Source organism: Periplaneta americana, chromosome 9, assembly GCF_040183065.1.
Source record: "Periplaneta americana isolate PAMFEO1 chromosome 9, P.americana_PAMFEO1_priV1, whole genome shotgun sequence".
In the NCBI taxonomy this organism is placed as follows: domain Eukaryota; kingdom Metazoa; phylum Arthropoda; class Insecta; order Blattodea; family Blattidae; genus Periplaneta; species Periplaneta americana.
Window position 1 is genome coordinate 139374075 of NC_091125.1, and position 25352 is coordinate 139399426.

Consider the following 25352-nt stretch of genomic DNA (forward strand, 5'->3'; position numbering starts at 1 on the left):
AGGCACATGCAGTGTGCTTAAATTATTGGATTAAAATCATTTAAAATGTTTTTAAAAATTGTTGGCCTTGGAAGGCTATATGATGTGAGTTGTGGAGAGGTCTCAGTCTATTCGCTGTGGTGAGAGGCGTTTTGTAAATGATGTATGTTGAGAATTCCCGACGATGAGGCCTTCTCATGATGGCGTTACATTGCAGACTGAGCGGTTGAGTTTTCTGAGGGGGTTATGGAGGGAAATGACAGGGTGAACTGATGTGTTTCACTGTATTTAAATATTCACCTGGTCTTCAAATATTGTTTTGCCAAAATATCACCTGAAGATGACTTCCATGAAAGTCGAAAATATTCGTGATTTTTAACAATTGTACCTTTGATGTAACAGAATCTTTTCTGACATTGATAAATGATAAGTGACTGACTGAAACAATAAAATAATGATTTATTCGATATAACAGTACTATGGGCCAGAAATTATTCTATTTTGAGGATCGGATGGTTTCACACATGCATAAAGATCAAGTGAACATGCCATTAAGTACCGGTAACATAACCCTAAGAAATCAAGGTACTCATTGAAGTAAATCCGTCATTTCCTTAGTGCACATCTCTCTAATCATCTAAAATTAAACCACCAAAATTGTATTCCATATACCACTGTCCTTTTAGTTTCACTGGCATAATGGGATGCTTACTTTATCATGCCTTGAGGGACAATGTGCAACATATCAGCACACATCAGTTTTAAATTACTACAGTAGCATTATACTTATTCGTAAATATTTTTCTCAGTTAATTTTGAGACAATACATAATTTTATAACAACATGCTTTATTCACAAACAATTACCAATAAATAACGAATAAACAGAAATTAGATGCCAAATTTTTATTTTCTTACATGCATATTACCTAACTCTGAATCAATTTTTCACAAGAATAATTCAGAAACTATTCTGAACATAAAAGAAATCATCTTTGGCGCACCTTTAGTGGAAAACCTAGAGAACTTCTTTCCACACTACGATCCAACTTCATATTCTAGTGAATTGAAGTGAAATCTGAGATGGACTACTGGTATTGAGGCAAATTTTATGGGACATTTCCCATTTCCTCTAACACCACTCCACCTCTTGCCCATAATTCACAATGTCACAGAAACGTGAAATTAATGCATTGCATTATATTTCACATGAGATCAATTTCATTATATCTACACAACAAAATGTCGTAGGCCTACACAGAAAATCACTATATCTACACAACAAAATGTCGTAGGCCTACACAGAAAATAACTACTGAAGTTCAAGAGTTGCCTCTGATGTCTAAACATTTGTGTATAACATCATATACGACAAGAAACCATGCATGAACTGTGAAAACTGATTTTTTGTTACATAAACTGATTTTGAAGTAAATCATATAGTAGATAGAACAACTTAAACACTAAAATAGAAATAGAGGTTATACCAGAAACATTTATGACTTCGGGTGATTGCACGAGAGGTTGAGATAAATAAGTATTTGATATGACTTTTCTTTTTACGTAATGCATCTAATATCACAATTTTCTGACATCTTCACTTCTTGACAGAAATATCTGGCCTGGAAACTAAAAATTTAAACGCTATTTGACATGAATTTTTTTTAAATACCTAATTGCCTAATTAACTTTGTCCACCTTGCAACCTACCTAACTTCATCAAAATGTTTCTAATACACTTTGAATACAGTGATCTTTTTTTGTTAAATCAGTAGCTAGGTTGATTCCTTCAAGCAGAAAGGGTTAACAGTCACGAAATATCCATACTCTACTAAATGTAAGATACCGACATGCACAATGACACAATAAGAAAACAATGCTACTCTATACACTTAAACCTACAAGGTTTATGTTACGTCCTAAGATGAGTATATTTGTACCTGGTCCATAGATGTCATATTCTGAGTAGGGTAGGATACCATATTTCAGAAGAGGGGAGTGATCAAAAGGTATGAGATTTGAGCTATGGACTTGTTTTGACGGAGTTATTTTAATCTTCCCAGCTGCATGCACAGAGGAAATAGTCACGGTTATAATTACACTCATACTATAATTACATGCAAAACAGTATTTAAGTTTTCAATATGAAATGTCATTATCAATTAATTTAATTTAATAATATGTAATTTCTAGAAGCAGATCACATTTGTAAGCTAGTGTATGCCGTATCTTATATGAGTGTGTCTGTGTTTTTGTTAAGAATGTATACATGCATGCGCACATGAGAAAATACAGAATACTTGAAAGAATTGGATACTTAAGGGTATAAAGGTGCAAAGTGCCAAATTTATGAACAGTATTTTATTAAAAAATAACTTTCGCTCTTGAACAATTGAAGACATTATTACAAAAACAGCCCTAGTCATTTTTAATGAAAATGAATTAAGGACACATTTGCTACTACTTCAAACCTTTATTGACTCCAAAAATGACACATGTACTCCAAAAATGACTCCTGTCAGGTGCAATAGCCACAAGGATAAACACCAGTTGTACGGAAACAGCTGACATATGTTGTTCTATTTATTTTTATTATTCTCTTGAAAAGCAGGAATTTTGACAAGGGTTGTTTTTGTAATATCTTCAATTTTAAGAATACATTTTTTAGAATTGAATTGATAGTACTTCTGATAATTTTTCAGCAATCTTTATCAATAGTTTGATTATACTACTAAAATTAACACACTGAGAGACTAACTTCACAATTTTTTTTTTACTTTGTTATTTAATGATGCTGTATCAACTACGAGGTTATTTAGCGTCGATGGAATTAATTAGTGATAGTGAGATGATATTTGGCGAGATGAGGCCCAGGATTCGCCATAGATTACCTGACATTTGCCTTATTGTTGGGGAAAACTTCGGAAAAAAACCCAACCAGGTAATCAGCCCAAGCGGGAATCGAACACGCACCCAAACGCAACTTCGAATCAGCAGGCAAGCACCTTAGCCGACTGAGCTACGCTGGCGGCCTCCACAATTTATAAAAGGTGTTAAATTTCATAAACTTTTCGGAGATGCTATGATCCATTTATTATCCACAGATCTGTTAATTTCTGCAAATACTTCTATTAAAGTGGTTTTGCAGACTGGAAGCAAATTACCCTCACCACTTGGAACTGAATATTGCCGACTTTCATCATGATTATCATACATTTTACATTGACGTCGTTGTACTGGTATGACAGTAAAGAGACCCAACAGAAATGTTGATAGTGTTGAATAATCTTTGTCATATAACTTAGAAAATAAAGCTAGTTTCTACTCATGTGTCAGTTCACTGCATTTTATTCTACATTTTCATGCCACTTATAATAAAGAAATCGTGCTAATTTAATGATATTTTCCTCCATTTTCTGGATTTTTAACATTAGGAATTGAAAAATTTAAAACAAACCAGTTGTGTCATTTAGATGTAATACATTATGTTTCTATGTGATTCATAGCCCTACATTACCTATGTATTATGTTGTATATAACATTTACTTATGATGATCTTCATGTTTGTAGGAAACTCCACGATATATAATCAATAATGTCTTTTGCCATAAATTCACCATTAATACGCCAAATAAACAATGGAGGGTAATCAAAACGAATGCCACATTGCACCTTTTTTATGAGAGAGCCCTGGTAACTTTGCACCACTGCCATCTTTTAGTGGTCTTAATAACACTTTATCTTCTGTGGACCTAGCCCTGTTGACAGGTAATGCCCCTTAGCAAATTGCAACATTCAGTGAAATGTCACTTTTTTTTTTTTTTTGGCACTTAACACCTTTGTACTGTTAAGTATCCAATTACTGTCTCCATGTGCCTAATACATGCTTGCAATAGGTATGTGTGACGCACCTGACAATTCTATCTCAAAGAAGGTTCACAAGTATGGATACGTGAACTCCACAATGAATTATGGTGTGTAAAAATACCAGTACTTGTTTGTTTATACTCACTTGCTTCCACTGTCAGGTGAACAGATACTTGGGATCCAGGCGAATTCGGAGGTACCCCCACAGCTTCACAGATGTATGTACCAGAGTGTTCCACCTGCGAAAACAAAAACGATCTCTGATTAGTTCTTCTTACAATGCATTGAGTATGAATAAGCAGTCTTAATAACAATTAGAATTCTTGGCACCCAAAGGACGCTCAATCGCTTTTCTTGTTTGAAATTTTAACTTCTTACCTTCTTGATATATTCAATTAAATCACGAGAAGATTCTATGATAGAATATCTGTTGTGCTTGTTATTTAATTAATTCTGCCCTCTTGATAGTAAAGTAATGGACATCATCCCATTGGAACGCAAACGTCCAAGGGTAATGCAATCCACTCTTGGTCTTATTGTATGCCTATTTTCGGTTTCATTTATTGCTTTTGCTATGCAGCTTTCTTACATAAACTCTCTTCGCTTTATGGTATCCCTACTACTGGGTGTTCAGTTCAAAGTGTGTCATGGCTCGCTATATGCCGTCATGTGGCTAGCTGATGAGCCTAGAGAATTCAATCTTCCTACACTTCCGCAGAGGCGGATTACCTATGAGCCAGAGAAGTTAAGTACAGCGTTCATTCTGAAGAGTATGTACCAATACGTATGGTAACGCCAGTAGTGGTAGGAATGTGAACTGTTTGGAAACACGTACTGTCGGGATATGGGGAGAGGGTTAAGACGATTACTTATGTATTTGTTGACATTAACTTCAACGGTCAACATGGACATAGAGCATTTGATTTGTGTTGTGGAATGTTGCCGTATGCAACCGATGATAACAAATACCCTGCGTACGACTTGCCGGCGCAAAACACAGTTCGAAAGAGGTTATGGTAGCACACAGACCGTACAGACCACCATCTGTTGCTACGACGTTCAAGTTATACCGTACACTTTCTTAAGTTCAGATTGAATGCCTTGAATAATAGACAACTTCTCTGACATATAAGCTGAAACTCACTTTAAATCGGTGACTCAACAACAGTGACGTCATGACACACTTTGAAATGAACACCTAGTAGTACTTGAATGAACGCAAATTATGGGCTGAAAGTATAAACTGCACACAACAATCTACAAGCCACTTCATTTCATTCCTTCCTGCAATGAATGCTTTTAACTTATGTATTCAACAAATGAGGAAATTAAAATTATCTTGTCGCACTTCCTGTTGACAGAGTGTGGTCATGCAAACACTACGCCATGCAAGTGGTATTATTCGTACACAAATGGGAGTGATTAATAAACATGGGGAGTATAAAGACAGAAATATTTAATTTAACATAGTCTAATTGTAAAATACTTAACTGTGGAATTAATATCCAAATGAATCCAATTCTATTTAACAACATTATTAATTACATTAATGTGAACGGTCTTGTTTTCAATTTTCAGTACCTAGCAAATGTGAAAAGTTAAACATAATGTCAAAATTGTCCACTGTTGTGGAGTAACAGCATGACCATGAAACGAGTGAACTTGGCTTCAAAACCTGGTTGAGACAAGTTACCTGGTTGGAGTTTTTCCCGGGCTTTTTCCTCAACCCATTAAGAGCAAATGCTGGGTAACTTTCGGCACTAAACCCTACAGTCATTTAGCTGGTATTATCACCTTCATTTTACACCGGTGCTAGATAACCATTGCAGTTGATAAAGCTCGTAAAATAAACCAATTAAAAATGTCAATGTTTGCAGGATAAAGAAACACATATACATACTTGTATATCGGGGATCTCCAACCGTCCATTGACGTCCCTTGATCCTGGTGGTAGTGGTAATCCATTACCCCGTAACCATCTGACTCTTGCTCTAAGTGGCCCTTCATCTCGGCACTGGAATACCACTTCCCTATCTGTGTCATTGGAAAGAGATGAGAAAATTAAAAATTGCATTAATAAATATTTCAGCAAAATTAACAGAAATTAGGGAAGGATTGGGAAGAGATTCAGAATGGTAATGGATAACAACATCGACAAAACAGATATTAATGAAACGAATTTAAATTATATTATGGCCGATAAATGCTTTTCATTAATAAGTATCGTATATTATGTATTATAATTCAATGACATTTTTATTGCATATAAATTCACGGTATTAACTAAACCGTGATCATGGGAAATAAATCTCAAAGTGGAGAAAGAAAAGAAAGTTCATACGAAGTACATAGACTTTGGTACCGGTATTCACGATATTTGACTTTTTATTGAATACCAAATACAACATAAGATCCATTTCTGATCGTAACATCGAATGTAACAATAAAGCAAACTTACACCTTACCAAGCAGGTGAATAAGCAAATCATGCATGTAGGCTAATTAAAAGAAAACAAACAACCTTATGTTTTAGAGCAGAGCAAAAGTTCGCAATATTTGATTGATGTATAGGTACTTTTCATCGCTAAAAACACAGTGTGGATTCAAATTTCGATAATGAACTTTTTACCATGTATACCAAAGGAACCACTTATGATTGTGACCTCATGTATTTTCCATATGGGACAGATATATTAAGAGTGTTTTTTTTTATACAAGTTAAAATTTTAAAGGACACGCGAACAACACTCTATGAACTCTTAATTAGTCGTGGAAATATTTAAAACAGAAAAATACAATTCTGAAAATGAAAGTTTCCAGGATATTAATTAGTTGAGTATTTGGATCACTGTATGTGATTCATCTTGAAACATTATTTCTTTATTTCATTCCATTATACAGGGTGATTCACAAGATGTTACCACCATTTACGGAGCATATTTCCAAAGACATTCTGAGGAAAAAAATGTCATATAAGCACGGGTTCTATTCTCAATATTTTCAGAGTTACAATTATTTGAAGTTGTTTGTAAAATACCTCTTCTTTCTTTAGTTTTAAGGGTAAAAAGATATCACAAATAGAGAATGAACTATTCAAAAGCATCATTTCTTTAATTGACTGGTATTCTGAGGCTAAAAATGAGTTATTAATTCCATAGTTGCATCATACAGATTTTTTTAACTAAAAAATTATATTATTCTTACGCATTTCTTATCCATCAATATTGTGCTGAAGTATTTCCACTAAAGTTTAAATATCTACAACAAAAGTACGACACCTACATAATCTAGTATCCATATGGAAAGTATGTGTGGCCAGAATACTACGTGGTCGATCTTGTGTAGAGTATGTTTTGGCATAAATGTAACAACAGCTGACTGTTTCGTAAATTTTACAGACTGTTTCGTGTTTTATGACAAATGTATAACATTGCAAACAACTACTCCAGAAAATAAAAGCGCATTTGATTCGTTGCTTTAATCAATCTCTTAATAGACTTCAGAAATGGATCGCATAAAAACGACAAAAATATAAACTGATTTCCGTTGGTTCCACAAAGAAATGTATCACCTCAAAAAGTAACTAAGTACCTACCACTGATTCAGTATTCAGTGATATTACTCTTCTGATTAAATGTGATTATTCATTATTGGCAATGCGTAAGTTTTAGTTATATGTTATTTTTGTTTAGAAGTTATTCACAGAACAACGCAATTGCAGCAAAGTACAGCAAAGTAGAATGATGTCAAGAAAAAATATATTTCGAAATCTTAAATAATATTTTTTTTAGAGACAATCATTGGATATTGTGGCACTGGGAATAGTTTGAAAATACTGTAAAACAATCATGGAAGCACTGGCAAACAAAAATATATTGTACTTCCTATTGTCAGTACTACGATATTTGGAAATATTATTTATATACATTTTGTGTTAATGTTTGTGGTTTGCGCATTCATGTGTAGAAATAATTTCTTCAATATTTGGGAACTTCCTAATGGATCTATCTGCTAGATCGTATGCTAACCAAGCAATGCAGATCAAAATGAATAGGTGAAATTTTTCGGATATCCTCTAGATGCAATAATTAGTAAATAATGGATTCTCAGTCTAACGTAGGCTACTGCATGCAGGATTTTTCGGTAAAGTTGGTTCCTAGCATAAGGTTACCAGATGCCCCATCTTTCGGGGACATTCCCCGAATTTTCCTTACTTAATCAGATTTCAACCACTGTGAAAGTTTTAATTATTATACAAACATTTTTATTGTCATAAAAACCACGTGAACTTCCACATTATGGGTATTAATCTTTGTGTCTCATTTATTTTATATGCTTCCTCATACAATAAAACTCTTAAAAGCAGTTTGCTTCAACAAAGACATGCAATAAACTTGTTGCAAGACACTCAGACAGTTCAAGAACATAATAGTTCAAAGATTACTTTCTCCTATAATTACTTTTCTTACACCGGGATGTATCTGAACCATCCACACATGGACATTCTATATTTTCCTTCAGTCAGCATTATGATGATCAATCAGAGGTATAAATAAATATTTTAAAACATTACTACAAAATAAATCTGGTTACTATCTTCAGATACGTCATTGGATATTACTACGAAAAGTATAAAAATATTTAATACAAAGTCTATACAAATATGACATTAATTTATACGGAGCATTCGAGCCAAGATGTCCCCCACTACCATGAAAACTGGTTGGCAGGTGGAAATGATGCAAGTCCCGGTATTATGACGCTCGCTAGTATGATAGATTCCCACCTCCCTCAAGTCAGTATTCAGTGCGTCTCTGTTGTGAGCGTTTGTGTTGTGATGTACAGTACAGAACGCATTTTTATATGCAAGACTTTCGTGAAATATACGTGGAGAACGTGCTGCAGTGGTCCTGTGCCAAATAAGAAAACAATATACAGACTCGTAAAGAAATTTAACTAGACAGACTCGGTTCAAAATAATTAGCGTCGAGTGAATAAACGGGTCTTAACTGAGGAAACATTAGATGAAATAGGTCTTTGTTTAGAATGAAGCCCTCAGAAATCTTAGCACAGATTAGCCCAGGAAGTAGGAGTGTCAAAAACCTCAGTTCAACACGCCACTAAATTGTTGAAGTTAAAACTGTACAAAACCCGTGTAGTGCATCAGCTTTTACCCACAGACAACGTGGCTAGGATACATTTTTGTAACTGATACCAGTAATCAGTCCATGATGGCTTAATAGACCCCACTTTTCAGTGACAAGTAGCTATGTAAATAAACTAAACAATAGATATTGGAGCGCTGAAAATCCACATAACATTTTGGAACTGCCGTTACATGATCAGAAGATAGCTGTGTGGTGTGCAATATCAGGAAGGAGGATAATAGACCCAATCTTTTTTGCAGAGACTATAAACTGTGAGTGACATGTGCGACTGGTTCTGCAGCCATTCTTTGCCGAGCTCACGTCCGACAAGCAATACAGAACATTAGTGAAAATGAACTACAGAAAGTGTCCAGGAATGTGCTGAAGTGATGTCAAGTATGCTTGAATGCCGAAGGTCACCATTTCCAACAATAAAGTACCGGTAAGCCTTTTATTTCAGTATTATAAGTTTTATTTTGCCGCAAATTATGATCATCGTTTATCGGGATACGGGTGATCCACACAGCATGCGGAGGTCATGCGACCACCGGTAGTGAGTGGACATCTTGGCTCAAACACTTTGCAGAACCTGAGTTTAATGGAAAATTCATGTTACCAGTTCATATAAAATTTTCTAGCATAAGCAAAAATAATGTTCTCCGAAATTTATGTCTTGCTTCACGATTGTACATGCGAACGTCTGTGCACATAAATGCGTATTTCCATTAAGAATATTTTGCATGCATATTTTACTCATATCTGCCTTTTCTGAAACTGAGGTCTATGAAGGAAATAACTCCTTATTCCATACTACAATCTTTTGGCGAGATGAAGTGAGTTGAGGCTGAGGATTCGCCACAGATTACCTGCCTTATGGTTGGGGGAAACCCAACCAGGTAATCAGACCAAACGGGGATCTAACCCAAGCCTGAGTGCAGCTCCGGATCAGCAGGCTAGCGAGTCTGCCGACTGAGCTACGTTTATTTATTTATATACGTGATTTCTTCATTGCTCTAATCTTGTGAACTTTAGTATTGATCATAGGGATCTCATTTGTGAAGTATTTTTGAGTATTTCTTTCTTTAGTATTCAAACTTTCCTGCTGTTAGTTTGGGCATGAAATTGTTTTATCTACCAAAATTTCAACTCTGTAAATATGTTTGGCAGTAATGTTGCTACTGTTTCCTTATGCAGTTTTATTACAAATAAGAATTTCATTTTTGGGTACAGTAAACTAACTGCCCTAGAAGATAAAGCATAAAATATACTTGTCCTTTAATTTTAAATTGTGGGTTAGACTAAAAATTACTGTTTTCTTCCACAAAAAAAAATCGCTCTTAAGATTAAAATTAAGTATTATTTAGCCTAGGAGTTATACATTCACTCATATACTGTCGTGTAATGGGTGATATTCTCTATAATTATGCAACTCTTTTCAAGAGTCGTTCTGCGAAGTTGATAATTGTGGCCTACATTAGTCGTAACCCACTCATTTCATCATATTGAGTTCTGGATTTTATTCCTAGAATTATATTTTGAAAATTATTATAGAATGTTTTGCAATTTTCTCTTTTCCTGTTCGTTCTTTTAAATAAATAATAATATTAACATATACAATAAAAAATGACAATGACATAGAAGAACTTCCTATTTGAAAATTACGTACCGTTCAACAATTAGTTACTATTTTCTCATACAAACTCAGTAAGTATAATGCAAAGCGAATTTACCAGCTTCATTCTCGCTTAGGCAATTAAATTACATTTAACCAAAATCTCCTTCCTATAAAAGTTAAAAAGGAACTATTAATGCGGAGTTTATTTCCATAGTTCAATTCAAGGGTTTCAAGCCATTCGTGACTATCCCACAATATTACAAAAATAAAGTTTCTTATCTTAATCACAATTTCTTATCTTAATGTACCTTATAGTCAACATGGAATGACTATTTCCTTAACCCTTTGCAGCATAGTGGTTGTTCAGAAGAACCACAGTTTTCTCTCTTTCTCTACAATTACAGCATATTAATATTTTTTTACTTGGTTATTTAACGACGCTGTATCAACTACGGGGTTATTTACCGTCGATGAGATTGGTGATAGTGAGATGGTATTTGACGAGATGAGGCCGAGGATTCGCCATAGATTACCTGACATTTGCCTTACGGTTGGGGAAAACCTCGGAAAAACCCAACCAGGTAATCAGCCCAAGCGGGAATCGAACTCGCTCCCGAACACAACTCTGGATCGACAGGCAAGCGCCTTAGCCGAAAGAGCTATGCCGGTGGCCTACAGTATATTAAAATCCCTACTATTGAATAGTGGTTGTTCAGAGTGACCATCATTTTTTTTAAAATGTGTGCAGAATTAAAATTTGGGGGGGGGGGGGAAAGATTGATCGAGGCTTTGTTACGACCCATGGTATGACAAACATAAAAAATTACATTTGAAGGGTACACGGGAAAAACGAACAATGTCACATTTCCATTAAGGGTGAGATAATGATCTATTTCAGTATATTACTGCAAAATTTATTGGTGTTTCTACTTGAAGTGAAGGAAATGTTGAGTGTATCCGTGGTTTTAATTCTCCTTTACCACTTTTAGTAAAAATAACACTAAAGTTTGTAGTAATACAATGAATTAGATAAGGACATCAGCCTTAAAGTAATTGTGACATTGTTCGTTTTTCCCATGTACCCTTCATTTTTTTTTCGTTTTTTGGCTTACTGTGCTGCAAAGAGTTAACTGCTGAAGGATGCAATTGTGAGATTTAATTTGTTATCACATGGATTTAATCATTCGCAGTTCAACTTAAACCTTGAAAATCACTGAAATTATGTCATGTGGATTAGTCATATCTGATTTGAAAGCCTTCAATTAGAATTTTTCAGAATTGCAGAAACTGAATGATGGATTCGGGAAAGCGATACATCTTGGAATAGTACATAGTAATTTTGCTGGATACACTAAAATAGTATTAAGAAATATGGCCTGTAAAGCTCAGAATTAACAGCATGTAAATATTGAATTTTCAAGAGAAACTGTGTAATAATTTCTACATGCTTTCACCTAATTTACTCGGATTTAATGCAGGTCACATACCTTATAATGATTCGTGAACGTATCTAAATAAATCAATGCAATTTTATTATAAAAGTTTCTTTAAATTCGAAAATTTAGCATATATCGCAACTAAAACCTACCAATAACAAATTCTCACTTTATAGTAAAATGCGTTTCAGACCTGAAAACTCCTAAAGAAACTTTTTTTCTTAATAGAATGGTTAATATCGCCGAGTGTTACACATTTCAGCTGAAGCATCTTTCCCAGACTGAAGGCCATGCATCTGTGGACATTAACATAAGACCCATGCGCTTGGTTACAAGTTTTACAGGTAGCACTGAGAGATATCAAAAAGTGTACAACACTTACCCGATGAAACTGGTAGGTCCAGTGAAAGAACCAGAAAACAACACATGTGTTAGTTGGCAGTAAACCAATATTTCAGATTTATCACACTTCAATTTAATAATCAGATTTAACTTACTTCCAAGATCGACTGTAATAGCAGAAGTCAAAGTCCATAACATTTCAGATTAGACAAACATACAATATTTTCATTTTGTAAAATACATACTTTGTATCTTTAAGATACAAACATACTCGTATCTTAACATAATATGGCATTTGTGAAATCTGAAATGTGATTTCTCAAACCTCAACATAGACAACCGATCTTCAGATGCACTATCATATCACTGTAACAGAATCACTTTTTATGCAAACAGCATTTGGATGTATTCTCTATCACGAGAACAGAAGTCATATTCTCATAACTAACAAATTGTTTATGAAATACTTACTTACAAATGGCTTTTAAGAAACCCACAGGTTCATTGCCGCCCTCACATAAGCCTGCCAATGGTCCCTATCCTGTGCAAGATTAATCCAATCTCTATCATCACATCCCACCTCCCTCAAATCCATTTTAATATTATCCTCCCATCTACGTCTCGGTCTCCCCAAAAGTCTGTTTATGACATACGTACAATTAAATTATTAAGAGAAAAATACCGTCACATGCAGACTATGTAGTAGCATATGTTAAATCATTATTGTTACAGGTCACTTTATTTCTTATTACATGTCTAAGATTTGCATGAGTTAGTTGGTGGAAGGTGCAAAACTTTTTCGGGCCCATGGGCCTGGTGATAGCCTTCTAGTTGATTTTATTGTAAAACGAGAATGAGTATGCCATTACCATAATTTAGTAGTTATGTAACGAGTTAGTGAAAGTTCGGTGATTTTCGATACTTAATTAGGAGGCAGACGATATCTTTCACTGTCAATAATTCGGCAATCTTTAAGTCCGAGCACTGTATAATCTAGCTTTGCTATACTTCATTTTATATCATTAGGTTAAATCTATAATACTATAATTTAGGTACTGTACGTAATCCTAAAAGCTTGATCTCTTCTTGTTATATTGTAAGTAGCATATCATTAAAATATAACAATTCGATGAAGTTTCGAATTTTATTTAAAAAACATAAGTAACATGTAGTGAGATCAGGGTGTAGTCATGTCAGGGCGATGCCCCAGTACTTTTTTTCTGCAATTAGGGAAGTCCTACTTCTTTATTTTTACTTTGTAAGTAATAATTGTCTTGCTTGCATCTTACTCAACTTTGTATTTTATAAGTAAGGATTAGTAGTATTGATAATAACAGCGACATTACTACTACTTCCACTTTCTCAAAAAACTTTCCTCAGTCAGCCATAATTCTGAAAATTTTTGCTGGTCAGTTTGTTTCTGTTGGTACATTGAAGTCTCTGTAAATTATTCTGATTGCAATAAGTGTTAAATGGAAAGCTCTTGTTCTGATTACATGTCATTCAGTATAAATTCTTATTTAAATCGTCTTGAAAATATGACTATTCACTGTAAGGTTTCACATAGGCCTATCAGGAAAACAATTAAAAAATAATTTAATTTTTTTTTTTCCAAAAAATTTAAGTAGGTCTACATATCGCTATTGTAAATGTCTTTCACGTGTTACATAATGGGGTAATACTGTACTATTCCATAAATGACGTAATTTAATAATAACAATAATAATAATAAAGGTGAAACTTCGGTACAGTATATCTCCATACTACACAAGTGAGAGAAAACGTACTTACATTATTGAATTCATATTCTTCGGCTTAACGACACTCAGATATCCCTTCAACTAACTCACTAACCTTGTCGCATATCTTGGCCTTATGTCACTTACCTATTCTCTGATTTAATCCATCTAATCCATAACGAAACGCACATCAGACGCCAATCCCATGTGTTCACTATGCGCCCTGGTACTATTTTATTTACGACAACACCCCTGAGATAATTATTCTCTAAATAAATATACAATTTTATTTATCTCAACATAATTGATTTCTGCAACAGTGACTGATAGTGACCACTAACATTCATTTTAATTGCATCTGTTATTTATTATATTTTAATCTTTTATCATCATAACAACTTAAAAAGTATTTTAATTTAAAATAAGTTTTATTTATTTCATAACAACTGTAACTTATTTTCATAGAGTTAGCTTAATTTTAAATGTCGTATTTTAAAAAACATGCAAGAGTTAACCAGCAAGACATAAACATTTCCGAAAACCATTATACATCAGCTTCTTTTAACAAGCAACAATAGTTACTATAGTATGTGTAAATTCTTTGTATATCACGATTCCTGCAGAATTATAACTTACTCAGTATTATCTTCCACGGGAACTTTTATGCTAATATTATGACGACTCCTAAAGTTACGGAACATTATTATTGCCATCTCCATCTTTTATATTATCAACTATTACTTCTTTCAGACAAATATATGGAATTTTCCTTTTGAGGAAAGTTCCTACTTATCGCAGGCAAAATAATAGTAAAAACAGCCTATCTTCAAGTAGTCATAAAAATAATAGGCCTACTATTTATCAGAGCTCTTTCATTTCTTTTAGTGATGTATGCACATTAAACTTTAAAATAAAAAAGAATAGTTATACCTACTCTAGAATAAATCTTTCCCCTTTAAATATAATTTTAATTTAAACATTTTTTTTATAAATTCACTACATGCCTGTGATCAGGTAAACTCTATTCACTTATAGCATACATCGAATTGAAATTTTAGCTACTCACTGCTAACAGATATTAAAACACATCCTACCAAAATTATTAATACCGGTACCTATAATATCTGCAATGTTATGGGCATAGGGATTATACCAATCTTTGCCGTCGAAAATATATATATTTTTTGGAATTATATTAATAATTTCGGTAAGGTGTGTTTTAGTATCTATTAGCAGTAAGTGGCTAAAATTTAAATTCAATCTGGGTGAATAAAATGTACCTAATCATAGGCATGTAGTGAATTTATATATAAAAAAAATGTTTAAATTCAAAAAAATATTTTAAGGGGAAAGATTTACTCTAGAGTAACCATTCTTTTTTTTATTTTAAAGCTTAATGTGTATACACACATCACTAAAAAAAGAAGTTCTGATAAATAGTATTAAATTTATGATTACTTGAAGATAGGCTATTTTTACCATTATTTTGCATTTTTATGATAAGTACCAACTTCCCTTAACAACATAATCATAAAAGCACACATAGTAAAATATCTGAATAAATTCTTTTGTGACTATATAAAATTATTCCTTTCAAACAAGCATCAAGGCATAAAGCATGAAATTCTAAAGACCTTAGTCATTTTGTAAATACAATAGCTGGAAACAAATTTGCTATCGAGGAGAAATATTTTGCTTAACCATAAACTATAAAAACTTAATAAAAACAATGTATTGTAGGGGACAATAAAAGAGAGAAAAACACATAGTGATACTATGATTATGCGTTATAAAAGAATGGCAGTACTTTAATGTTTTTATGGCAGTGAAACATGGACTATAAAAAAAAAAGTTTAATACACTTACAGCACTGAAATTAAATTTTCACAATCCATATTATGTATTGCAATACATGTGTGAATAAATGAGGAGATCGGAAATAGGTTACATGTATTAATGATAATTAAAAAATTGTCAAATATTAGAAAAATTGGCTGGACAACTTAGCAGACTGCATCTTGTTGGATTACGAAGAAATGTGTGGTCAAGTATTATAACAAAACATGGGCTCAGACCGCAAATAATGCTGATGTAAAAACTTTTACTGAAATGTTTCACATCTTGTCACTGGTTTCCTCCGCATGCATCCCCAGTTTAGTTTTAATAATAAATTACACGACACAAATCAATACAGATTATGTACTTACTTTCTTGGATGACTTGATCATCTGGATACGTTTTGAGGTTCAGTCCAGTGGGATCAACAGCTGAAAATGTATAAAAACAATGTATTACAAATATATTAATTTAAGAATGGCTCAGAGGGCACACCTAGACTTAATTTTTGCAGAAGATATTCTAAATGTTACGCAACAAAAATAATTGTCTCTGAATAAGTAAGAAGTTATGAATATAACAATTTTTTTAATCTCTGGCCCGAAAAGGAAGACAGTAGGAAAAATGAGAGAAATGCTGTCGAATGCTTTTCAATATAACTCTGTAAGTGGACTGTAGAATATTTTATCACTCTGCCTTATTATAATGATGATGATAATATAATTTTCTGACTTATACATTGGCTTCAATTTTAATTTAGGCAGATGATTTCTCTCTCCCAGAATATATTATAATATGAATAAGTTTTAAATGATTTTCGATACAACGGTACAAATAGTCATTCATAATTTCTTCCAGTGAATTACACTGCGAAATGTAATACTTCAAGAAAACAGTAGACGAAATACAAAATTACGTTCCATGCTTTAGACTCCGAAGAATTCAGAGATCTACAACTTTGCCTACAAACTCTACTACGACAGCATCAAAGCCCAATATCGGACTTCAATGGCCTCTTATGTAAAATCTATGGATACGAAAATGGGGCAAAATTAATCCCATATGATTTCAGTAACCACCTATTTACTTATATTTTTTTAACAAGTTACAACTCAAAATTTCTGCTGAAAATAATTTTTTGTTTTTGTAATTACTCAAGTAATAAACCAGTATGATATTAAACATGAAATTATTTACTAGTTACACATTAACATTAATGTAACATACGAACCACTGTTTTAACAGTAGGCTAACACCAATAATCACAATACAATGAAACAACACTAATAACAATGATGTCTTCGTTTTAGGATGTTAATGTCTCTTTCATTGTACATATACGTAGTTACTTTTTAAAGTAAATTAGAATAGTGTTGAAAGAGGTGGAAAGTAATACATTAATTAAAATTATTTACAATCACCATAATCACCATACATCATTCTACAAAGGTAATAACATTCATGCCATTTATTAAACACTAACACCATACTGTAACCGGAACCTGTGAATATTACCATATTATATTTAGTTGTAAAAAAATTCTTTACGAAGTTCTACGCATTGCTACGTTGCTCAAAAAAATAGCAGAAGGTAATTCCCGAACTCTGTTCTGTGAAACCCAAAGTTCATAGTTTTCACTAACCAGAATCTGATTTTACATTTATCTGTGCTTCATTGGCTGCCCATTATAATATATTTGAAAAATATTGAAGTGCAAGAGGTCAAATGACTTTATTGTCAAACGCCTGACATTAGAAAACAACAACAACATTTTGTTAAACATTTTTTTTTATGGAAGTGCATAGGAACAATAATAAACAAGCAAAATACACGGAACTACAAAATAAAGTATCAATAGTAGAAAAAAAATAATCAGTTCTGTAAACTCCATTCTATGGAATACGGTAATAAAAAAAAAAATAAAAAAAAAAAAAAAACACAAAATTCAAAATTAACAATCACATAAAATTTACTATTACTTATGGATTAGTTGCAACACATTTTGCAGATATCGAAGAAAAATGACAACAAAATCAGACTTTCGCACAATCTTCAGAAAAATCTAAATTACGGATACCGAAACAACAGAAAATAATAAATTATACAGAGAAAATAAAAGCGCTATTAGTTTGGTATGGGAACATAAGAAAATGACAAATGAACACTGTCCAACAAATAATAAGAGATTATATTCTTCTAAATGGATGGCTTTGGGAGCCAGAAGAAGTTATACTGTATGATCAATAATGAACAGGTTTCAGTGATTGATTAATTCCATTAATTGGATGACTGATTATTTTATTATTATGTAAGAAATGCTATTGAAACTCTCACGTTAGAAAGTCCTACAGTTGTCTAACAAAACATAACAAGCTTAAAATAAAACAGCACTAACAAATTGATATTGACACAATTTATTTATGACTGAGAAATCCATTGTTGTACAAATTTTTATTTTTATTTCTTAAAAGCCAAAAGTAAAATTAGTACGAACAGTAAGATTTCATTAATAAATTTTCAATTTATATATCTTACAATTTTCAAATTGCTATATTAATCCTAATAAGATGGGAATCATAATGTGGCCTAATTATGTCCATTTTACAATAATCGTAAGGGTTCCACAGTCACAAGAGTAAGGGAAAAACCGCAATATACCATTCACCAATAGACCCAATAAAGCTGAAAATGGGTATAGTGCAACAAATCTAATGGCAATTATTCCTTCTTACGCAATTAAGAAATGTTACTACACTAATGATACATGGGTTATATATAAATAGAAGACATCAACAAGGCTTTTGTAACAAATACCAACATTAGTTTGCCCAACAGTAGTTGCACTGGATCTGTGAATAACACTTATTGGTATGTGAAACGTATGACAATATTAATACAACATACAGTATTCTAGTATTATTAATATCTGCAAAATGCAACATATTATACGAGGGGGATCCAGGAAATAACGACCGTTCGCGCATACCCACCGTGCAGCTGACTCCCCTTCCTTGTTTGAAGGTCAACTGGCTTCCTTAACATGTGTTCTCATAATGTTGTGAGTAACAAGTCGCCATTGTGCATTTTGTGTTACTTCAAAATGAACGACGTGATTGATAATCCCGCCGACTGTGAGGTGAGGAGTGTGATTCGATTTTTGAATGCCCGACATTTGAAACCTGCAGAAATTTACCGGCAATTGAAAGAAGTGTATGGTGATACTGTAATGAATGAAAGAAATGTGAGAAAATGGTGCGAAATGTTCAACAATGGGCGAACAAATGTCCACGATGAAACTCGACCCGGACGCCCATCACTCATCACAGAAGATCTGAAGACTAAAGTGAACGACAGAATCTTGCAAGACAGGCGCACATCACTCGACGAATTGCTGAAAGACTTTCTGGGTGGTACGCGTTTGGAAGTGATGAAGAGTTGAAGAAGACAGTGAACACCTGGCTTAATGAACTGGCGGCAGAGGAGTATAACACGGGAATTCTAAAGCTAGTGAACAGATACGACATATGTTTAAATGTAGGTGGTGGTTATGTAGAGAAGTAAAGCAAGCTTCAGTTATGTAACAGACTTTGTTTTTTCAAATAAATATTTTTTTTTAATTATTACAACAAAACGGTCTTTATTTCCTGGATCCCCCTCGTAAATACGTATATGATTGGTACATCTCAGAACCAGTGTTCCTACTAATATTGCTTAATATGATGCTGCTACTCCGTGGTTAAGAGTGAAAACTGCAAAAAAAAAATATATTAATGTTACGAATTATTACATACATACTGTACTGTATGATGATAGAACTTCTGGTGGACTTTGCTGAGGTATTTGAGAATAAAATAAACAAAAATGTTCATATATTATTTAATCTAAACATTCAGTGCTTCCACGACACTCTGTCTCCCACACTCGCGTATTTTACGTTCTTCCAGATGCCAAAATCTCTATTCTATGTGTGTATATATGTTTCACTTCTTACTACTGCAGTAGAAGTTTAATTTATGTAACATTAAATGCCCTCTAAATCGAGGATTGTAAATAGGCACATTAAAAAAAAGTATGTCTAATATAGTATTTCTCTTGCAAATCTAGTCTTTCAGGTAAGGCTCCCTGTAAAGCAGATTTGAATAATTTCAAGGGAAAAATTGTTCCGGGGCCGGGTATCGATCCCGGGACCTCTGGTTGAACGTACCAGCGCTCTTTCCAACTGAGCTACCCGGGAACTCCACCCGACACCGTCTCAACTTTTCCCTTTATATCCACACAACTCGTGTGGGCTGACGAAACGCCAGAGACCCACATCGAGTGCACACAATCTCTGCGTGACTTGGAATTGTGGTTTTCTGTTGACGTAAACAGTGACGCATATATTATGCAAATCTAGTCTTTCAGGTAAGGCTACCCGTAAAGCAGATTTGAATAATTTCAAGGGAACCCGGCCCCGGAACAATTTTTCCCTTGAAATTATTCAAATCTGCTTTACAGGGAGCCTTACCTGAAAGACTAGATTTGCACAATATATGCGTCACTGTGTACGTTAACAGAATACCACAATTCCAAGTCACACAGAGATTGTGTGCACTCGATGTGGGTCTCTGGCGTTTCGTCAGCCCACGCGAGTTGTGTGGATATAAAGGGAAAAGTTGAGACGGTGTCGGGTGGAGTTCCTGGGTAGCTCAGTTGGAAAGAGCGCTGGTACGTTCAACCAGAGGTCCCGGGATCGATACCCAGCCGCAGAACAATTTTTCCCTTGAAATTATTCAGTATTTCTCTTGTTTAATCATGTACCTATAATAGATTATAGATTATTAGTATTGTCATTATGACTTTATTATTATTATTATTGTTATTATTATTATTCAGTATTTCTCTTGTTTAATCATGTACCTATAATAGATTATAGATTATTAGTATTGTCATTATTATTATTATTATTATTATTATTATTATTATTATTATTATTATTATTATTCGAAAAATTTGCAGTTTTCAACATGGTATGAACATTTCTGTTAATTTTCTAAGACAATGTTTTCCATTCCTGTACAGAATCCACGAATAGACCTATACATTGTACAATACTACAAAAATTAAGAGAAATGTAATAAGTATCTTTTCAAGATGAAAGAAGTTATTTATAAATACCACCAATAAGTATACAGGGAAAAGGGGCACGTACTGGTACATTTACGAATCTCGACCATGATCCTTTGAGGAAAGTTTGAATGAGTGAGTGAGCAAGCAAGCAAGCAAACGAATGAGCAACATTTAAACGTCATCTTTCAAAAATCAATGTAGCATGATGTTACCAAGGTCGTAATTTTCGACGTTAGGCTCACTGCTCATTAAAAATCATGGTACACTTTTTACTACATTTACACTTGAATTTACTGTACGATATTTTATTCTGCTTCGAACGTAAGTATTTAGTGCTTCTGTCCTGTTCACTTCTCCTAAGGGAAATGTAATTCTACAGTCTGATAATACTCATCAGATTGTCAACACAAATAAATGATTATGATGAGTGTCAGGAGTTTCATATAGTTAGTTAACTAACAAACGAATAAATAAAATTGCATTAATCTACTGTTAAATAGTATGATAATATTAATACCTAACGGTATTTTATTATTTAATTAAGTTTGCTTTGTCAGAGTCTAGATATTTCAAATAGTGAGTCCAACAATTTATACAGAAGTGAAATCTTTTGACTGAAGACTGCATTTTGAACAACCTATGCAATGAAGTATGGGCATGACCTTACAATCACATATAGTTGTGTAACATATACGCGCTTTAAATAATAAACTACAACATTTTCGCCAGGTGAAATCTTACAATCACATCTAATATACTGGTAATAATTGAGGAAAATTTCTTTCATTCAAATTCTTTATAGCCATAATTCATATTCAAACTATTTCCTATTTGAGCATTAAATTTTCATAACCAGTGTAAAATATTTCGAACCAATTTTATCGCATTTACTTTATAAAGAAATGATTGAAGTACAAGGAAAATACCATGAAACGAACTTGCAGAATTACATTAACATAGTTCCACTACAACATCAGATGATTAAAGAAGAAAATATGATAAAATATGTTAAAATACAGCTGAAGACCATCTTGGGCTCTACCATTGTAAAGAATTCCATTTCTCAGATGGAGGCACCTGTATATCGGATTCATTAGCCCCTATGATAAGATGATGATAGCTGGGATCATATACACAAAATTTTTAAAACTCAAATAAATATGAAGTTATTTATTTTTTATCTTAACATCTAAGTTTGCCTTATACCATTCAGTTGCAGTGCTTCAAAATGCAGCTTTCAGAAAACCATCAACGTTAAGTAACTGTGTAATAAATACTGTTAACTGTTGCTACTCCCAAAATCAGACTTCTCACCAAGTATGTAATCAATAGTTAATTAGACATAACCTCTACTCTTTTATTACGAATTAGAATTTAGTAGGTTATGGTATTTTCGGAAATACAGTAAGGACTCTTCATTGTTATGCACTTTGTAACATTAAAACTTGATTCATATATGTACTCATAAAATAAATTATCCACACACTAATTACTGAAAGAAGCCAAAAATCAATAAAACCCTATTTTACACTTCCTTTTTGTATTTAAAAAAAAATGAATCTTTGCGATTTTATGCGCAGGGAACTCATCTCTTACCATATCTATTTGGTAATGTACAAAGGTAAAGTGAATATGCGAAATAGTTTTAAGCTAATTAATTTTACAAAATGAAAAGGACAGACATATTTCTAACATTTTAATGGTACACACTTCTTTAAACTGAAATCTCTTGAATAAGTAAAGGGTCTTCTTTTTGTAGCTAGTCAAATCATTTCACTTCACTAAATCTACACTTCAAGCATTAAAAATGCAAAGTAAGGACATTTGATATATATATCTTGGTGTGCTGAGGGACTCTATATAAAAAAATTGAAAACTATGTTTTATTTAACGATGCTTGCAACTGCCGAGGTTATATCAGTGTCGCCAGTGTGCCAGAATTTTGTCCCATAGGAGTTCTTTTACATGCCAGTAAATATACCGACATGATTCTGTCGCATTTAAGCATACTTAAATGCCATCGACCTGGCCTGGGATCCAAACCGCCTCGGCACAGGTCAGTGCTGTACCAACTGCGCCACTCAGACTGATGACTATATGTATCAAGAGGCCTTCAAATATGAAGCCCTCTTGATATGTATCACCTCTATTACAAATAACCAGTGTACTTAAAATTATAAATTAATGTAAGTTTAAAATTGTGTTACTGTTTTCTGGATCCTAGTGATCTCACGTATATACAGAGTGAACCGTAAGTAATGTAATTAATTTCATGGAGTTATTTTTTTAGATATCTCTAACAAAAAATTTCAATACAATTTTGCTCGTTTTTGCTTCCTTCTCGAGATAAAAACTGTTTTATATTAAATACTTAATAGCTTGTTTTGGGAAAGCCATTGCTTTAATTCCCAATATGCTTAGTCAATTTAAGAGAGCAGTGTATTATTATAATACATTATTGAAATAATTTTAATTTTATCCTTTAAATGTGCAGATATCTGATCCGAATAAATGTAACTTTTCGTTCTGCAAAAGAAATTTTTAAATGTTACATTTTGTTTGGATCAAATTTCTACACATTTAAAGGACAAAAATTAAATTCTTTCATAATTTATTATTATAATACAGTGCTCTCTTAAATTGACTGACCATATTGGGAATTAAATCATTGGCTTTCCCCAAGCACGCAATTAAATTTTTCACGTCAAACAATTTTTTTTATCGAAATGGAAGCAAAAACGATCAAAATTGTATTAAACTTTTTTAAATGTAAACTTCATCTTACGATGTTGGATGACGTACATACGTCCGTTGATGTGACATATTAATGAATTTTAAATACTTATATGGTCACAATCATGCCATGGTATGAAAGAAAAATTTTACAACCTCGAGCGGGATTCGAACCTGCGACTTCCTGTACTCCGGTCAGGCGCTCTACCAACTGAGCTATCGAGTTCGTTTCACGCCAAAGGCTCGAAATTCTCCTCTCATATTGGCGACTCTGTTATAGAGTACTGTCCATAGCGTCTGATCTAGTCAGCACTGCTTGTAAGTATTTAAAATTCATTAATATGTCACATCAACGGACGTATATACGTCATCCAACATCGTAAGATGAAGTTTACATTTACAATGTTTCTTTCCACCCATAAGCAGTGCTGACTAGATCAGACGCTATGGACAGTACTTACTCTATAACAGAGTCGCCAGTATGAGAGGAGAATTTCGAGCCTTTGGCGTGAAACGAACTCGATAGCTCAGTTGGTAGAGCGCCTGACTGGAGTACAGGAAGTTGCAGGTTCGAATCCCGCTCGAGGTTGTGAAATTTTTCTTTCATACCATGGCATGATTGTGACTATATAAGTATTTAAAATTCATTAATATGTCACATCAACGGACGTATATACGTCATCCAACATCGTAAGATGAAGTTTACATTTACAATGTTTCTTTCCACCCATAAGCAGTGCTGACTAGATCAGACGCTATGGACAGTACTCTATAACAGAGTCGCCAGTATGAGAGGAGAATTTCGAGCCTTTGGCGTGAAACGAACTCGATAGCTCAGTTGGTAGAGCACCTGACTGGAGTACAGGAAGTCGCAGGTTCGAATCCCGCTCGAGGTTGTGAAATTTTTCTTTCATACCATGGCATGATTGTATATAAGTATTTAAAATTCATAAACTTTTTTGTTTGAAATATCTCAAAGAATAAATCAATCTTCTTAATGTATCCAGCTCTTTGCTGACAACAAAGTCCACTGTAGTCTATTCAGTTGTTGTTTTTCACGAGAAATGAGGGGTATTTTGATCGGTGTTCATCATAGATGCCTGTTGCTAGTAGCCAGAGTTGGGGTGTAGTCAATATATACTGCAGGGCTATGTCTTCTGCAACTGCTACTGATGATTTTAATTTACTTCTTTTGTGGTTTATGAATGGACAGTATAGAAGAATGTGTTCCAGACCTTCATCATGATTATTACACAACAGACAAGTAGGACCATCAGAAAGGTGAAATCGGTGTAGATACAATTTTATGACAATGTGACCTGTTTTGGCTCTTGTTAAAAATATTTGAACATGTCTGGGCAAGTTTTTGTACATTTCCAGTTCATTTGGTTTCTTTCATACAGACTGTAAAATTTTTCCTTTGTCAGAAGAAAGCTGTTAAACAATGCAGGATGTTAAAGACATCGTTCTATATGATTTAGGGTCCAATTTGTCTTTACTTGGTTTGAGAATAGGAATTGTATTATATTTGTCTCTTTGTCTCAAAGAA

At 33.5% G+C, this 25352-nt stretch overlaps 1 protein-coding gene across 32 annotated transcripts in view; it reads right to left on the minus strand.

The window, feature by feature from the left end:
• trol (terribly reduced optic lobes) overlaps nucleotides 1-25352 on the minus strand; it is a 1501851-nt gene that overhangs the window by 162408 nt on the left and 1314091 nt on the right. For all 32 annotated transcript variants that reach the window (XM_069835989.1, XM_069835996.1, XM_069835998.1 and 29 more), the window contains 3 exons: nucleotides 16332-16391; nucleotides 5746-5879; nucleotides 3991-4084 (listed from right to left, as the gene is read on the minus strand). In XM_069835989.1, coding sequence (XP_069692090.1) covers nucleotides 3991-4084; nucleotides 5746-5879; nucleotides 16332-16391 — 288 coding nt within the window. The remainder of the gene's footprint in view (nucleotides 1-3990; nucleotides 4085-5745; nucleotides 5880-16331; nucleotides 16392-25352) is intronic.